Genomic DNA, 19,920 nt, shown 5'->3' on the forward strand with positions numbered 1-19,920 from the left:
ACACACACACACGCACACACACACAGGTGCTATGTGAGCGAGGTATCCCCCCATATTAGATTGGAGTGCTAAGGTATCTTGGAGGGCAGTGCATCTTGGGAGTTATTTCTACCTGTTTCCATTGCAGAGAGGCCCCAGCACCTTTATCTGGAACCTTAAAACCTAGTCTATTCCCATGGCGCCGCAGTAATATGTAGCAGCCCAAGGGAAAAAACACACAATCTAGGGCCTTTCATAATCATAGCTCAGCTAAAGCAGAGCTATAAATCAAACAGCGACAGATACAATTGAATTCCTGGACGATTTTGAACTACCAAGACCCTTTAAACACATTAGAGAATTAATCTTAATCCATATGCCCTCTTTTAGTTTTGTATTTTTTATTTTTTTCTGTTAAGCACAAATATGTGCAATGATATTTTGGGTTGCCCTGAGCTGCTGGTGTTTTATTTAATTTGTCCAGATACTGGTGTGCGCTGCAAACACAGTCAGTAAACAGAACCGGAAGGTTGATAATAACCCAGTGTATACTTACGGTATACATATCCAATAACGTTTCCAAGTTAGTGGGCGTATATACATATAGGCAAATGGAAATTATGAATCACATGACTCAGTGGTATACATGCCAATATGCCATACTAGACATTCTCTCTCTTTCATACATTGTTTTTATGAATAACATAACAGCTTTGATGATGTATATTATCGCCTTCGGCTCATGCCTGCGGCCACAGCTGTGATGTTATTAACTATTTACACACATTCCCTGATGTGTTGTATTGCTTACGGTAACCACCCAAATATGAAATGCCCTGTTTTGAGCATAGATCTGCAATTTTCGCTATGAAAATGTGTAAACAATTCTGAATATTTGAAACATTTAGCCTATTATGACATTCCCAAAGTAAGGATGCCATGGTTGAAAGTGGTTAACTAAAGTAGAGAGGTACGTTTGTTTTCTAGAACAGCTATAGCATTTGTTTTTGTCCCTGTCCTTTACGTTAAACATCTTCATGATGTGATATCTTGGAACATATAGTCACAGTACATCTGTACAGAATGGTGGCATCATTCTGGCAATGACCCTACTGTTGACAATGACAAGAGAGAGAGAGATGTTGAGAAGCAAGGGTTATGCCAAGGTTATGCTGAGACAAGATCAGGAGAAAGAGAAAGATAAAAAGATTAGTGTAACTGAAATAGAACGGACTGGCTTTTATCTAAACAACTGGGGTCTTAGTTTGGGAGGATTGTTTTTTTCTTCTGCCAAATACCGTTTGAGCTTTTCACAACTCAATTTCTCTGCTTCTGTTCTTAAAAAGTGATGTTCTTTTCTAAAGTTGGGTTTAACGATCCAAACAGATGGAGACAGAAAAGGAGATAAAAAAAAATTAAGCATTGTTTGAGGACAAGTTTGATTGTGTCCGTCCCATACTATTACATGTATTGGATTATGGACAGTATGAAATCTCTCCGAAAGTCTGTCAGTTGTTAGGGATAGCTTCTGACAAAAATGTGTGTGATATACTGAATCGTTTTGAAAGGTATCACTAGTATCACTTGGGACGGGAGGTACAGCAGAGCAGTGTCCTTGGGCAAGACACTGAACCCCACATTTCCTCCAATGAGTCGGCCGGTGCTAGCTTGCCACCATTGGTGTGTGAATGTGAGAAGTGAGGGCACTGGCGTCGACTGTTCACCAATATTCACCTCCCAATGTATGAATTCATGGATCAGAGTGAGTGCATTTTCAGGCACCGGCGGCAACAGCCCGACACCCTACCCTAACCTCACAGGGAAGCCATGGCTGATTTTTAACCGGCAACACATGTTGCAGCTGTTATCGGCTGTTGCGCCGTCGGCCGCCGAACGTACCGACACGGAGCGGCAGTGGAGTGCCATAATCCCTCCACCTTCCCTAGCAGGTGCCACCCCTCCCCCCCAGCAGCGTCGCATCTTGTTGCCGGTGCCAGAGAATGCACTCGCCCCTTCTGCATTGTAAGCGCTTTGCTATGCATAGACAAGTGCAATAAAAATGCATACTGCTTGTGCCTATACTGTATTAGCGTATATGTTTCCCCCCCCCCCATTCTCCACCCCTGTCCTCTTGCCCACCTGCTGCCCCCACTTTTGCCTTGTGACCCGTTGTGCTAGGTCATCAATTCTATGAATTGTGATCATGTGGAAGTAAAGCTATGCCACTTTAATAACCCACCAAGTGATAACTGTAACATATTTTGAGATATGTATGATAAATTCCCCAAAGAACATTATTAAATTGCTTCGCTACAGACATTACCTCAGCAATAAAATTACTTAAGTGTGCACAAACTTACGTAACTATCTAATTTGACATCTGCATAAAAAAGTTGGCAGCAATATAAAAGATCAAACAATATCTGGAATGTTTCAGTAAACGGGATGTGATTGCCTAAATGGAATGTGAGTGCTGGCATAATAGCTTAGCTGGTGTGCTCTGCAATTGTGATGAGCCAATAAAATGGATCTAATCAAAAACAATCTTTTAATTCACTTTAATCTTGAGGATTTGATGGAAGAAAGTGCGCGGGTGAATGACCTGAGCATGTATTTGGATCTAATTAGCTGTGTAACGTGAGAAGTTTTGCTGATGAGCCAGACTGAGCACGGGGGAGAGGGTTGCATATAAACTCATTTGAATATACACAACATAGCAGTTGGGTTAGAGTTATACCCAGCCACCCACAACACTGGGCTGGGACCAACTGATTAATTTTGATCACTTAATTACAAAAAACATAACGCAATTAAATATATATATATTCAACCAACAGACAACCAACACCAGTGCACACAATGGGAGAAGAAGCCATCAGACAGATTTGTGTGGCCCAGTGGTTTTGACATTGATTAACTCAAATCTATTTTAATTTAAATAAAAAATCCTCCTCAGGTCAAATATTGATATGCGATTAATTTGATTAATTAAATAAGTGTTTTAATCAAGTCCCAGCCCTACCTGAAGTATGTAATAATCTACATGTCCAGATGTATGCAGATGATGCTGTTGTACTTGCCCATGGTAAAAGCTATGCAGATGTGTCAATAATTCTAACCTCAGCCCTGACAAGCATTCAAGACTGGCTTATAGATTAATGTCTGCTCTTGAATGCCAAAAAGACAGTCTGCATGGCCTTCTCCAAAAGACCAGTTGTGTTGGAGTCCTCAGGTGTGTTTCTGGGTGGATAGGAACTTGACCTTGTCCCAGAGTTCAAGTAGCCTACCTCGGAGTCATATTAGACTCAACCCTAACCATTAAAAACATGTGAAGAAAGTCACTAATAAGTTTAAATTCAACCTTCACATTTTTAAATTAGACCATTGCTGACAGTTGGAGCGGCCAGATGGTATCTTCACTGTATGATCCTATCACACATTGAATACTGTTTCACAAACTGGCCTTGCACAGGTGTGACTGCTCTCAAACCCATAGAACAGCTCTGCAAGAGCGCGCTCAAAGTGTTTGACAGGAAGCCCCACTCATATCATCATTGTAACATCCTCCGGAGGCTAAAAAGACCCTACATGGTCTGTGCCCGCTCCCCCTAGGTGAATTCATTAAACGAAAGCCTGATAGGGGAATCAGTACCAGAGCCACCACTCGAGGAGACTGCGAAGTGCCGCACCGGCAAACAACATTCGGCCAAAATGTCCTCTCAGTACAGGGTTCAATTCAATTCAATTCAATTTTATTATAGTGTCAAATCACAACGAGTTGTCTCAAGACCCTTTACAACCAACAAAGATCCACCCAGAGCAAGCAATATTGCGAATTTGCGACAATGGTAACGAAAACGGGGGTAGAGGGAGAGAGAGAGAGATAGACAGAGAGAAATAGACAGAAATTATCACCAAAAGCACGTTCTTTATATTTACAAAACTCAAGTTGGCTTGACATACAGGGTTTTGTAGCATGGAATGGCCTTCCTCTGCGTATAAGGTACTGTGCTACATTTCCCTCTTTTAAATACAATCTGGAAAAAATGGTTGCTTGAAAACCAAAGCTGCAACCATTCATGATTATTTTAGGTGTATTTATTTTGTTATGATGTGTTCCCTATGTAATGTTATGTAAATGTATTCCACTGTTTGACTGTCTGTTTTTCCGTTTTGTGTTTCCTGTGAGGACTGCGGATGAAAATGTGCAACTGTGCTATATCTGGTGTATTTACGTCCAACGTCCCTTAATATGCATTGTCCTGTCCAAATAAACAAATAAAGTAAAGTAAAGTAATATATTTTTCCAATGTCTGATAACTGGTTGAAATTATCACCAAAAGCACGTTCTTTATATTTACAAAACTCAAGTTGGCTTGACATACAGTAGGTTTCCTATAGTTTAAATGTTCTCCTCCCTTTTTCCAAGTCATTTAATTCATACCAAACATTGCTTTCCCCCATTTGCATAGAAGAGCTACGAAGGTCAACGCAGACATGCAGTAAAATGAAACAAATGCTACTGTCAATGCCCCAGATGCTGCTCATTGTATCCCATCTATTTGCTGCTGAACTGAATTTGCTATGCAATAACTCTCAGTCATCTGCTAAATACAATGAGGGGATTCCACCCATGTGCTGTGACTGCATTAGTTCATAGCTAACTAATATGACGCCATTACACTGTCTTCTCCCTAAGAATAGAGAAAGGTTTTATTGGAATGGCATAAATGCAGTAAATATTGACCTGCACTGTTACACAGCACATGGTGAACTGCAGAGGCTGAAAATATGGAATGACAAGAAATGAGACTCCAGCTCCTTGGAGAGTTACATGTGAATGACTTGAACTGAGACTTCAGAACCTGGACAGTTACTGTATACAGTATATACACACACACACACACACACACACACACACACACACACACACACACACACACACACACACAGTATATACACAGTATATACACTGTGAATGACTTGATCAGAGACTTCAGCACCATAGACAGTTACATCTGTACTGTGATGACTTGAACTGAGACTGAATTGCAGCACCACGGACAGTTACATGACTTGAACTGAGACTCCAGCGTAATGGACAGTTACAACATCCAGACAAAAGGTGGTAATCAATCACAGCTGGTTCAGGTGTGGAGAGAAAACCATGCAACCCGTCTAAGTCTTTGTCTGTCAACCTGCCGTCCCTATTTCAGGCATGTCCTTATAGCCACAATCTTTCAAAATGGGAAAAAGGACAGAGATAATAAGAAGGAAAAGGTAGCAAATCTGCTTTTCCCCCATTTGTTATACAACAAAAGTATATAGTGGTTAAGTGACTAACCCATATGAGTGACAGTAATTCATCATCTTCATCTTCAGTAACTTTCTGGCAGTTTAGATGGTGTTAATCTGCATAGCAAGAACAATGTTTGATTGATAGTATCAACCTTGAAATGTTCTTCGCTTGAAATGTTCTTAGCTTGAAATGTTCTTAGCTCATCACTGTTATGTTCTTAGCTTATACACGATTCATGATAACTACTTTTTATATATGTGATGTATGACATGCTTTGTTTTTGCTTAAATGTAAGTCGCTCTGGATCAAGAGCGTCTGCTAAATGCCTAAATTGTAAATTGTAAATTTGAAATGGGAATCGGTTAACCATTTGATGTAGCCTACAAGGAAGGCTGGTACATTATGACAATGACTGCAATACAAATCAACTATATATGGGATAATGAACAGTGAGGCTATTGGAAAATAAACCCTGACCCTGGTGAAGCAGAACTGACCCAAGCATTATCACACCTTTTAAATGGTTACTGTACTCACAAAGTCAATCAATAACTTGAAACAAAATATTGCTTTACAGCATCCACTTCAATGCTAATGTAAATCGAGGCAAGGCACTGGTCTGTTATTGAGAAAAGCTACTATCTGTTTACTATCAAGAGACTCCAGAATACCTTCAAAGTTTCTTTATTAAAAATTGTTAATTTATAATTAATTACAATTAATAATTGTGTTAATTAAAGATGAACATAATATAGGCAAAACATTTCAAACATATTGAAACATTGTCTAACATAAAAACGTAAAATGTGATACGGTATATTGAACTCTGGCAGGGCTTGCATTTTCTGCCGATTCCAATATTTTCAATATTTTCATGTGACATGCACCGTTGCACGACAAAGTACAAAATAAAGTGGTTACGAGAACTGAAAGATAACGGTTCAGGAAGAGCCTGTGCATTTAGTGGTCTTAATGGACTGGTATCATCTTACATACAGTATCCTGACATGGATATATATTTTTGAATTTAGTTGTCTGATTAAGCCAGTTGGAACGGCAAGTCATACTCTCATGATGTGATGATTTGAATCAAATAAAAAATCACTGAACTACGTCCAAACTATTGCACTTAGCATATAGCTACTGTACCATATGGTGCAAATGGTATGAGATAATGATGTCAACACACATACTCCGAAATGAACATACAAGTATCTTCTCCACATCAGAGCTTGTTGCCTCTGTGGAGACGCATCGTGAGTCTCGAGGGAGAGTGGCGCAGACGTCCCACACAGTGAATTAGTCAGTACTTAACCCTGACACTTCCTCCTAGCCTCCCGTTTTCTCCTCTAATTACCATCTCTTCCCTGCCAGTAATTAAGTCGTCCCACAGCGGGGGCTGATTATTGTTAGGTTGGAAAGGGGAAGTGGCACTGAGTCCCTCCCCAGATCAGCCCCTGTTGATTCCCCCAAAATTGCAGCTGAGCAAAGGAGATCAACGCCCAGTCTCTGTTTCAGCCCTGTGATTGCGCGGAGCCCCAGGAAATGTGTGTGTGTGTGTGTGTGTGTGTGTGTGTGTGTGTGTGTGTGTGTGTGTGTGTGTGTGTGTGTTTGTGTGTGTGTGTGTGTGTGTGTTTGCATTGTTTTGAACACAAAAGCTGTTGACAATCATTTGGCCTAATCGCTGGTACGAATTATTAAAGTTAACCCTTTGATGTAGTGTTCAACTGTTTTGTAAAGCACATTTTAAGTTACTGGGCCTACATCTTATTTGAACTCAACCGGACTAAGCACTTTAGGGATGTTTATGGTGTAAAAAGAAAAAGAAAAACACTACTGTAGATGATGGGGGAAAAAAAATATGATCATTAATTTTGTTATTATGATTAGGTCTAGTTTTATTATGCTAAAATATTTTTTCACAATCCCAATTTCATCCTTGAATAAACTGTTCAATCAGTCAGCTAATACTGCACCACAAATGGCTATGGCACCTGCCACTTCTGTGGCTTGTGGTCCTCTGACACTCAGGGGAACAGACACTGTAGTACGCTTCAAGCGTGGCAAGGGGTTACAAGCCAGATCAGATGGAATTGCTGTCATGACAGGGGCTCTCTCTTGAATGTCTGGGGATAACAGATGTATTCTGTGTGTATCGAGCAGATCAATGCACAACAGGTGTGCAGCCACACCCAGCTCAGAATCCAATTAATTTGCTTTTCTGAAAAATGTTCTTCCACTGTACAAATAAGGAAAGCCTTCCGATATGTCTATGTATATCGTGTAACCTGTAATGTATTGTATACTTCCGATTGTATACTTTTATGAATCTGTGCTCCTAACCATCATCATGGTCATGATCATGGTTGTGAGTTAAATAAATGATGATGATGATGATGATGATGATTTGGAATCTGGATAGATTTGCTTGATTGGCATGGCTTCATATTCATATTCCACCCCATATTCATAAGAAAATGGGGTAGAAAAAATGCTTTCCTCGGCTGAACCAGAATATGCCTGACCCAAGTTCACCCTCAGGCCCAAACAAAGGCGCAGAGAGAATCTGTAAGTAAGATGACATATTGCTCAACACAGCAATCTGTATTCTGACCGCGAGTTGGGGGATCCAATCAAGACTAGCCCTGAAGAAATGGAAGATTTCCTGGCAATACTACTATTCGTGGGTGTTTTCAGCTTCCCAGCCACAGAGGACTACTGGCACCACGAATCATGTTTCACTTTCAACATGATAGCTGATATCATGCCCAGGAAAAGATTCAGGCTGTTATGCCGGTGCATTCAGTTTAGTGATAATCAGCAATGCAATGACAGCCAAGACCAGTTCAACAAAATTAACCCACTTTGTGTGTCCTGATCCCATCCACCTACAAGCACAGTCTGGATGAGGTCATGGTGGCATTCAGTATAAAGTCTAAAAGCTAAATGTACAAGCTTGCAAAGCATTGCAAGGACCTGTGAGCTGAGCTAGTAGATCGACTGTTTCCCGCGAAGAGATTCGGTGTAAGCTTGTGCTACCTCTAGGGGCCAAAGTACTGTTGACAACGTTAGCGTTATGCAAAACCACAACACCGGGGGCTTTCAGTCTTCTTCTGCGACAACGTGATTCACCAGTTTCAACTTGCAGTCAAGTGCATCGACACTGTCTGATCAAAGCGCATTGGCGGAGATCCCCTGGTAGCAGACAAAGAGGTGATTGCTGAAAGGATGTGGAGCTTTTGATTACAGGTCTGCTGAAGGGGAGATCGCAGTGAAATGGCTTGACAACAAACATGTCAACCCGCTGAGCAATGCCTGTGGGACTGGGACTGTCAAACGATGGAGCAAAGAGGCCGACGCACCGATTTCCGTCACATGCCCATCACTCATTCCCGCCTACAAGCAGCACATGGGAGGCATTGATTTTCTTTTGACATGCCGGTACAATTGCACAAGACCCCACACACCGAGTCAAGGTACAGTGGTATGTTTGCTTGGAATTGGATACATCCTTGACTTCAACAAGAGGTACTGGCATTCACCCACAGTTTGAAGCAAGTCAGCGTCCAAAGTTCCCCAGTCCATCCTACTCCTCTCTACCACACGTCATATAAGAAGAGACATTACACCTCAAGATCCTCATAACCACAACCACACGTGTGTTTTGACAACTGCGGACATTTGCTACTGCAGTGTGACAAGCGGGGGAAGATCAACCACTGTCCAAAGAGTGTGTTCAGATGCTAGGGATTTGACTAATTCTACGTGTTTTGGTATTTGTAAATGCATTTTGATACACATGCTATTAGTCATATTAATTTAGTTTGTATTTATTTTTTATTAATAGTCATATAGATATGAATAGAAATATATTTACGGTAAGTGTAGTGCATGCAGAATCTATGTAGATACTTGAACATAGACTTTTACTATGAGCCTATATTAGAATATTATTGCCTCAAGGGGGAAACAAATATTAAGGCTCCAATGTAGATCTGGGGCCAGTCTGTGATATCAGTCCTCCATGATATCCGTCTACAGTATGTATCAATGACATACAGTATAGTATGACCCCAGATTTGGGCCCAATCAGAGAGAGCTATATAGGCTACTGCCTTCCATTACAAAAATCTATAAATGTGCAGAATCTCTGCATATCTTTCCTTTGTCAGTGCAGGGGTTTGCGAGAGGACAGGCACACACATCTTATAGGTGGCAAGCCTCCTGCAGAGCCATGCCATAAAAATAGAAATGCTGGAATTACACAGCCCCAATGGCTGTAAGTCACGAGTCTAATGTGACAGATCCGAAAATTGGCTAATGAAAGTCAGTTTCTGGATATAGAGAGACGTGCAGTAATGTTAAAGAGAGAAGGCGTAGGGGGCAGTAGGGGAGTATGCTGTTGTGAGGGAGCCCCTGATTAGTTCTCACCTTCACACTGACCTCGCTGTCAGGCTACCTGCCTGCCCTCTCTCCCCCATTTTGACACACACACACACACACACACACACACACACACACACACACACACACACACACACACACACACACACACACACACACACACACACACACACACACACACACACACACACACACACACACACACACACACACACACACACATCCTTCTCTCTGTCTCTGTCAATCATACCTTCTCTCTCATGCACTTTTGGCCTCTCCATTGCTGTCTTGCTGCTTAATGGTGACTCAACTCCTTCAATATTTCTGTCTTCTCACTATACATCATGTCCCATCTCTCTTGACTTTCTGATCTCTCTCTCTCTCTCTCTCTCTCTCTCTCTCTCTCTCTCTCTCTCTCTCTCTCTCTCCCCCTCCCTATCTCTCTCTCCCCCTCCCTCTCTCTCTCTCCCCCTCCCTCTCTCTCCCCCTCCCTCCCTCTCCCTCTCTCTGCGTGTGTGGCTGCCGCCCGCTGAATTAAACATTCCCCTCAGCCTGTCTCAGCAAATCTGCAGACTGCATCTAAATGACCGGCCCCGTTGCTCTCTCCAATTACGGATGGCTCATCTTCCAAACTCATTCAGCAGAGGCCGCGAGTAGGACAAGAGATATGTATTGTCTCCGTTAAAAATAAACGTGGCCTAGATCAGTGCCCTCTGACAGGCATTAAATTCACACAGAACACATGAAGGAGTTCACAGAAAGCTCATTATACTGTACAATACTGTACAATGCTGAACGGTGCGTTAAAGTAACACAGGGTCCTAAACCCTACAGTATATGCAGGGTCTCCCAGGGGTCTATCTATACTTGGTCCACTCCTTTTTCGCGGGAAATAGCTATTCTCGCTGAATGTTCACCGCCCCCGAATAGGTTGCTTAAGGCAGGACTGAAATGCTGCATCCGTCTCATCAAAGCGGAGGTTAACTAGATGTTTGCGTATGCAAATATGTCCTGCATATCATTCACTAATGTCTAGTTCTACTTCTGATCAGGTGACTGTCTGTGAACTGATTAGAGGAGAGACTAATTAAGCTGATGAAGAAAATGTTCAATTAGAGAGGTGCATAATCCCCTTACATTGAACAAATTGTGCTAGACCAGGGTGGCAAATTAATGAGGATGTCTTGTCTCTCAAACACCACAGCTGGATTTATGCAGCATGTATGCTAAACATGGGGTTCGTTTAATTTCATGTCATGAACATGGACTTGTGAAGATCATAAATCTCCAAGCTTACAATATTGTGTTAAATTATTTGTTTCACTACTAAGATAACTAATCTTAATTATAAGACCATAATACAGACTAAAATAAAAATATTTTTTACGCATATAATAATGCAATATAACTATTTATATAATTCATTGTGATTTAAATCTCAAACAAACACTTGCCCGGTCGGGGGAACCTGAAATCAAACTCCACCTGCCCGAAGGTTTTATTTACATGCCAGGGGCAGGTGGCATTAGTGTTGATGCCTGAAAGGCATCATTAAAAGCCTAGCAACCACATGCTGAACAATTTTGCACCTATTGAGCTTGTTTGTTTATTTCTACACCATTGCAATAGTAGAGGATGCAATAAATAAAAACTTGTATCATGATTTTGGTGTCTTTCTAAAACTATTCTGAGATGATGAAAACTAAAGGACCAAGTGAAGACTGAATTTGAGACTGTAAGTGTCCAAGTGTGAATACATAATTTGACGCAAATAAAGTATATTCATGAGGTTGGTTGAGGTTTCTGCATATGGCTATGCAAAAGATAATGTAGAGTTTCTCACTTTGGATGAAATGTGATGCTATAATTGCTATAATTAAGATTGCACTAAGAGTGTTTAACAGCATGTGTCAAAATAGATGTGTTATGCCCTGCTTACATTCACAATATGTAATAGTTTCTTATTTATTATTTCTTTAAACTTTTTATTGAGCCAATTACAAAGCAGTTTTTTCTTTTTTGTGTATGTTACATAACTTCTGCAATACTGATTTGAGCTTTGTGCTAAATCTGAAGCTGAGCGCACACTATAGGAGAAATGGGGAGATTTGGGGTTGGAAGCCTCTACACAATCGGCTTTCCCGTGCTTCAAGGCTGATCGGAAACGATTATCTGCCCAGATTATCCTGTCTTGTGAGGGGTTCAAAGATCCAATCTCAAACCTACAGAAGAGCGGGCCGGCCTGATCAAACATGTTTCATATTTATTTGGATGATTACATCGCTAGTAGCTACTGTCCGAGTGGATACTAGACCAACTGGAAAACAAACAGTGCTTAACATATTGATAGCCAGGTATTAAAATAATTCTTCAGCCACCTCCTATGTATTTCATTGCTTTTACCTTATTCTGTCGACCCACTGGACACGGAGCGGGAACCGCATATAAACAAAGGCTAGTGGTGGACGATCATCTTTTCTTTCAGGCGGAGAATACATTTTGTAAACGGGATCATTGGTTCTTTAGTTATGGGCCGTTGAATATATTGTTTTTCCCAAAAACACAATCTGGAAAAAGAATATATGTATATATTTTTTTCACTTCCGGTTCATTTCTGGTTGTATACGTCTCCTAGCAAGCTCCTGGGTCGTCCATGGCAGTCAATGTGCTACTCTATCAATGCCGCCCTCTAGTGGCATCTATAGGCTATTACTGCCGCACGCATACACCACCGGTAACACCTACTTCCGGGAACACGGAAGCATTTCAGGCGTGGACCTTATTGTGTGTTGTGATCCAGAAAGCTGAAGCGGATCCGTGCGTCCCCCGACTTTTTTTATTGCCATGCCGTAACAAAACCGATCACTTCTTACTGTACATCTGTACGATAGTCTGTGCAACTGGAGGAAACCGCAAAACAATCCAGTCCAAACATAGTATACCGTTTTTGTCGTTCATTTGGACATCTGACTCTGAGTGATGCCTAAGTGTTGTTTTTCCACAGATCATTGTAAGAATTGATTTAAAACCCAGGACATATTCTCAGTGTTTGATCAGTGGCTGAGGTTAGCCTCCCCATTCACTCACCACAGCATCCCCTCTCAACCCCTGATCAATGAGGGCCGTGCTATTTTCAGAAACATTTTCATTCTAAATAACAACCTCCATCTCGCTCCTTTGATTACAGTGAAATGTTGATTTGCAGCCTTTAAAATGCATTAATGGTTATACCAGATTTGCATTTATATTGGATTTTCCCTCAGCCACACAAGAACTTGAGATAGAGGCCCACAAACAAAGACCAAACAGTGAACTCGCATCATCTGAAACACATTCGACCTCATAATAGAGTACAAGCTACAGAGATGCTAGCCTGAGCAAAACAGGCCATTGAGTTTCACCACTCACTCAAGCAGAGATTGATATGCACAGTCAATAACGATTCAATCTGAGGCAAGTAGTGCAACACACAGCAAGCATCGAGAGTGGCTGTCTTGTGTATGATGAATGCTATACAGGAAATGCACACTCATGCATAGCATCTGCATAAAATGTTGAGAAAACGGTTGTTCAGCTTTGCGATTGCAATTGACAGTGACATGTCAGTGACAATTGCTACTTGCAAAGCTTTCTAATCATTTCTTTAAGGGACATGCATAAATCTAGGTGTAGAGGGTAATTGTTGGCCTGTGGGGTCTTTTCCCTTCAAATGATGGTGACCTTTTCAGATTACCCAGCAAGTGGCTGGCACATCCAAATCTGTGTGTTTGGCCTTCGGAATGAGGCACAGTGCCCGGGTTATTAAAGATGAGGGAGATTTGTTTGTTGCTGATCAGGTTGGCATTGTCCCGGCAGTACGCCTCCAGGGTAATCTCTCTTGATAAGAGAGTCGGAGAGGAATGGATGCTTTGTCTCTCCACAAATCTGATTCAGCCACTTTCCACCACTAAAACGCCAAGACAGAGGGAGCCCCTGGGGAAATTTACAAAGCGATTCAGTCCTCATTGCCGGTTAGAGTAGAGCATTTATTACTTTTTTGACGTACTTGTTTGGAAGCCAGAAAGAAGTAGAACAACTAAAATACAAAAAACTGCAAATGGTCGCTTTGTTACTTCTTAAGGTATAATTGATTTAATAAAGAACTCCATGGCCTTTGAGATTGTCCTAAAAATGTTGTGCTTGATAAACACAGTAGTAGTTATATTACACGTATTACTGAACATCACATCATTTAAGAGACTATAATTGTCTCCACCAGGCCGAAGGCATGTGGGGAGAGTATGTTTTGCACTCCGTCCGTCCGTTTGTGTGTCCGTCCGTCCGTCCGTCCGTGTGTCCGTGACCAGCTAATCTCGGCCACCGTTAACCTGGTCGATGCCACATTTTGCACACACACTCCCTGGATGCCAACCATGAACCTCTGCCCCAAACTTTCCAGAACGGCCTGTTATAGCGCCACCAGGAGGCCGCTTTGTGCAAAACAAGTTTTTGCACAGTACACCTACAGATTTTGTCCAAACATCACGCAAATTGGTACACAGTCTCTCTAGAGCCATTCAACGAAACGGGTCTTTCAGATTTATCAGACTCCATCCTGATTGGTTAAGATTGGCTTCCAAAGTTCACAGGAGTGCTCAGTTTCAAACAAAATGCTGCAAATCATGAACACATCGCGTGATTTCCGTGAAATTGTGCACCCACATTCCCACTAGGCCGAGGACGAAATGCCACATGAACAATTTCAACTCAGCCTCAAGGTGGCGCTATAACTGGCCGAAAAGTGTTTTTACCTCTAACTGCACGGATCTGTGGATAACCTGGTGGAGACCTGTGCCCGGAAGGGCACTTTTTCTAGTTTAGACATCGTTACAGGGGAATTCAAAATCGAAAATTATATTCTGGGGTCTGTATGATTATTTACAGTGATACACTGAATGTTGCAGTATTTATGTATATTCTCATTAGTTGCAGATCTACAAGCTCACAATGCATCGTGATTCGTGACACATTGTGAGCTTTTAACCCATTCTGACCTGAGATCAGATTCATACGAGGTTTCCGCCGGACACACACTGGTCCTGATGAACCCATTCTGACCTGAGATCAGATTCTAAAAATGTCAAAAATAGCAGACCTACAAGCTCGTATCGCGCCACTCGGTGGCGCGATATGAGCTTGTAGATCTGCTATTTTTAAATAGCTAAAGCATAACATGATGCCGACACCAAAATGGGTGCCCGGTCAGAATGGGTTAAATGGCCGAAATATATGTATGGGGCTGAAGTGGGTAATGTATGTTTTGTAATAATAATCAAAATGTACAAATTAACTAGTTACTAAAGTTTTCAAATAAATGTAGTGGAGTAAAAGTACAATATTTGGATCTGAGGTAAAAGTAAAAGTATTGGAAATACCTCACAATTGTATTTAAATAATTGTACTTATGACCAGAGGATTGCAAAAGGGGAGTATTATAGGTTTTTATGATTTTGTCCTTGCATGCCACTTGATAGACGTCTCAGAGAACTTTGTCCCAGCCCTGCACATGTCTGACAGATGTGACTGCAGATATTACATTTTTAATGGTAAGTGCACTCTACTCTTCGCGGCATCCATGCAGTATTTAATTGACCTGTGATGAGCAAGGCAATTTGATGCCTCTATAATGGTTTAAAAAAAGAGAGGGGAAGAAATAGCAAAAAACAAGAGAGAAAGTGGGGAGATACAATAGGGGGCTGCTTTGTGCCCAGCAAACCCCCTCCTCACCCTCCCTCCACACACTGACGGCTGCATGATGTCTTTGGGATTTAGCCCATTCTGAACGGGCACCCATTTTGGTGTCGGCATCATGTTATGCTTTAGCTATTTAAAAATAGCAGATCTACAAGCTCATATCGCGCCACCGAGTGGCGCGATACGAGCTTGTAGGTCTGCTATTTTTGTAAAAATCGAAGAACGACTGACATTTTTAGAATCTGATCTCAGGTCAGAATGGGTTAATCAGACCAGTGTGTGTCCAGTGGAAAACCTCGTATGAATCTGATCTCAGGTCAGAATGGGTTAAGACGCACAGCTTCTGAGATTCCTGCCTGTGTGCAACGTCCCAGTCAAGCTCCATATTATGCAAATGAGCTGTTTACTGTTCATGTGACAATATTAAGGCTGTCAAGGCAGCAGGGAGTTGGGCTGCAGTATAAGCTATCAACAGACACCCTGTTAGAGAATTGCCAAATGAAGGTGTAAAACCATTCTTTCACATTCTCTCTCTCGCTCTCTCCCTGAGACCTTACGCTACACAGTACAAGGAAATCAAAGTACATGACTGTGACAAGGATGCTCCTAGATTTCAATTTGCAATACCTCACCAGTCAGCTGTAAGAAGATTTGCAATGCAAAAGGCAAAGCAAACAGAGGCGGAAAAAGATACATATTTTGAATGTCATGACAGCAGTGTGTCAAAACACACTGCTTGGCGCCAAGAATACATGAAAGTGTTGTAGCCTACTACAACAATGCATGAAGTCGTTTTAAAGCTGCTACAGTATAAACAATAATATGTCAAAATTGTAATGACTTTTTATATTATTATTATTATTCAGACAGCCAGCAATGGGTAGAATGCTCCTAAAGAAATGTAGTCTCTGTGACACATCTGCATTCAAAGATTTTCCTAGAAGCTTTGTCATTGGTCGATCTGCGACCAGGTTTTTTTTCGTCCAATGACAAAGCTTCTAGGAACATCTTTGAATGCAGATTGCGGCCACTAGATCGCGTGTCACAGAGCGTTCTACGCATTGCTGGCTGTCTGAATGCCATTTTTTGACATATTATTTAATTATTTGTATTGTATGCCATTATTTGCTACTCTCAAATGAGAGTAAATGACAATAACTCCATTGTTACTAATAAGTCATTTTGGTAAACATTTTAGTTTTGACATTTTCAAGGTTGCAGAGCTCTTCTGCTGCACATTGCAGTGTTCTGCACATGACTGATCAATCATGATGTTCTAATTTAAATAATCCCTGGGACTGTCTTGAAGGGTTCATATTTCGTTGTGCCTCAAATTCTCAGGGCAATATCTTTGTACGTTACTTCTTACTTCCCACATTAATCATTTGGATTGCATCTTCCTTCAATATGACACACAATGACTTAAGTAAATCAGTATACTTATGTGACAAATTAAACTAAACTAAATTAAACAGAAATGTAATGCTTGAGATTGACACAGTTCCGACACAGCTCTCCTGAATTAAAAAAAACAAAAACATCTATCATCATCGAGACTATTTTACAATTTTAGCCACACCATGTAGCCATACAATGTAGCTGTTTTAAAAGAAAATATTTCTATTAATCGTCCGACACAGAGGAATTAATGATTGTACACCGGTGTTTTCAATTCAGAGCAAATCTTCTCGGAGCCATTATATTACACATAATGATAGACAGACCCAGAGTTCCGAGGTAACAGAACAGATACCGACCCGACCCGAGTGATTTTGATCAAAATGTATCCGACCCGTACGGGTTTCGGATCCTGTCGGGTATTTTCGGCGAATAAATAATGGGCCTTGAAATGAAAAGCGTTGAAAACCACTGACCTAGACCACAACTCGCTGCCAGGTGTCATGTCCTAATAATACATCATTATGTCAAAGTAACATAAAACTCTCTCTCTCTCGCTCCCTCGCACGCACGCACGCACGCACGCACACACACACACACACACACACACACGCACGCACGCACACGCACACACACGCACACACAGCTAAGAACATGTTCATAAAGATATCATTGGGGTTTAGGGAAGGTCTAGGGTTAAGGCAACTTAATCTCATGGGGATTTGTATCATTGTATGATAACCTAAGCAGAACTTTTCATATAATATCCTATGAAAAGTGATGACTCTCTCTACTCCTCTACACAGCTTAGAAATACTGCCACACTAGACATGCAATTAAGCTCACTGCTAAATCATCTTCACAAAATGTTCTGCTGGAAGCATGCTAATTTTTTTAATGTTATCCAATACAGTACAGGGCTTACAGGAACCAAATTTAGTACAGCAGGTGTTTATAAATAGGTGAAGCAGACAAAAAAATCGAGACAATGATGCTGTTATCTATCCTACATGCTGCATTAGCCCTCAGTTTCACTAAGATCACTAATACTGTCAAATAAAATGTGCCATACAATTGCCTGACAATCAGGCTCTCTATATTCAGGTTCTATATATTTTTAGCATGATGTAGAACACTACACGGACATAATATTTAACAAGTTGAATGCAGATCTAAAGACACATCCCTGTGGCATAGTTAGAAGCAAATGGTTGAGATGTTTGTCAATGTTTGTCAATCATTCACACTGCAGCTGGCTATACTCTATAGCAGAGATTGCATGAGCAATGAGTATTATACTTACACATTTAAAAAACCACACACATGTATTTCTGCATAGCCAAATAAGCTCAGACCATTAATAACATGATGGCAGATTCTCAAACTATTGTTTTACACAAATATTTAGTCCCACAAATAAAAGGTCCCATTTTGAATTGTGCCAGTCAGCTGCAATCAATTTAAACCACCTTACAGAAATGATCAATAGTATACAGCAAAGCATTTTCATAAATACATGGTAATAAGAATAAAATCAGGTATTCTTGAAAGTGCCTGAATGTAATGTAACTGTGTGTTTAACTTTTTCCAGCTGAACAAGTGTTATGTTAAAGCCCACAACTCAGTGGTGTGGTTATTCATCATTTGCCTCTTTAGTCTTTGCACACCTAACAAAGGCGATTTGCGCAGGTGCGGTAGCAATTTGATTTGTGTTGGCACTATGGCAAATCGTCCATGGGTGTGCTGAATGCATTTACCATTGAAATACCACAGCTTGCTGGCTGGTGCCGTGGGAATAAAGAAAAAGCATTAAGAAGACAGCATCGTAAAACCTTGCATATGGCATCATCAGCACGAAATGCTTGACTGAATGTAGACTCACCTATAAATTTTATATCTGGTTGTAAATCCTTGGCGGAATCTTTCCACGAAGGAGAGGTAACTCCGAGAGTGGTGGAAAGGTCCGCGGTCAGAGATGAGCCAGTCATATTGCTTGGTAACATGCTGCTCAGTGGCTGACGGATCCTGGCGGGAAGACTGAACTGTTATATGGTCCCATATAAACAGGAAGCAGATGACCTCAATAAACCTCCAGTTCATGCTTTTTTTTAAGCCGCTCTCTGTTCATTCTCGCTCCATTCTGTGGAGACCTTAAGAGAAACAAAGGGAAGGAGGGGGAAAGAAAGACAAATATTAACATTGATTGACAAATTCTATGTAACCACATGAACCCTTAGTTGACCCTTGTCACCCAGGCCTCTAAAAATCGGTCAGCTCCTTTTTTCCCCTCTATACCAAATCTCTAGTCGATCCACAAGCTCACAACGTGGCGGGCTGTGACACGTGAGCTGTAGATTAGCTTTCTTCACTGTTATGTTCGCCCCAGAATATAGGGATGCCAGGGTTCATGTGCTAACTGTAAAGTTTGGCCGGACGGCCAAGGCTCCAAGAATCAGACCACTGACACTGTCCAAGAACGCAAAACACAAAACACAGAAGTGCAATAATATTCACATTGACGGACTGTCCAAAAAATTGTCACATCAAAATAAGAACACAGGCAAAAGGCCAAAAGAACAGCAACCTAGGTAACTACATTTACAGGCTAAACCCTTCCATGGCATGAAGTGCTCCATAAAAGCTCTCCCTCTGGCTGCTCTCTAGCTTGCCCAAACCAAACTGAAACCAAACTGATATACAATTACATCATTACTTAAACCATTTCCATTTCATATTTCAGGTGCCACTTTACTCACACAATTAGAAAAGCTCTGCAATATAAAACACCCCTCCCCTTAACAGTACTAATGGCACCACCCAGGCACCAGGAGAATTGCCAGCACTGCAGAAGAGAGGTGACCGACCAACAATCAATTCAGCATGTTAAAAATCATCGCAATGTCCATGTTCAGTGTCCAATTAATTCAGATCGATACCTTTTGAGGAACACACAACACTGACACTTCCAAGCAGGCCAGCTTTGATTAATTGGAAGCAACAGTGTGAACTGATGAGTGTGTGTGCCTTCTTCATGTTAGTCTCTATAGGGCACGGGCTACTATTAACAATATAGTAATTGTAATGGGAAAATATTGTTGACAGAGCAT

The 19,920-nt window shown here is 41.2% G+C and overlaps 1 protein-coding gene across 1 annotated transcript in view; it reads right to left on the reverse strand.

Moving 5' to 3' along the window:
* The window catches only part of brinp1 (bone morphogenetic protein/retinoic acid inducible neural-specific 1), a gene marked incomplete at both ends in the record, with an annotated part of 102,572 nt that extends 83,659 nt beyond the window's left edge, over positions 1–18,913 (reverse strand). The window contains one exon of the mRNA XM_083794478.1: positions 18,696–18,913. Coding sequence (XP_083650604.1) covers positions 18,696–18,913 — 218 coding nt within the window. The remainder of the gene's footprint in view (positions 1–18,695) is intronic.
* Between the last annotated feature and the right edge of the window lie 1,007 nt (positions 18,914–19,920).

The sequence above is a fragment of the Protomyctophum parallelum genome (genome assembly GCF_964188405.1).
Source record: "Protomyctophum parallelum genome assembly, chromosome: 21".
In the NCBI taxonomy this organism is placed as follows: Eukaryota; Metazoa; Chordata; class Actinopteri; order Myctophiformes; family Myctophidae; genus Protomyctophum; species Protomyctophum parallelum.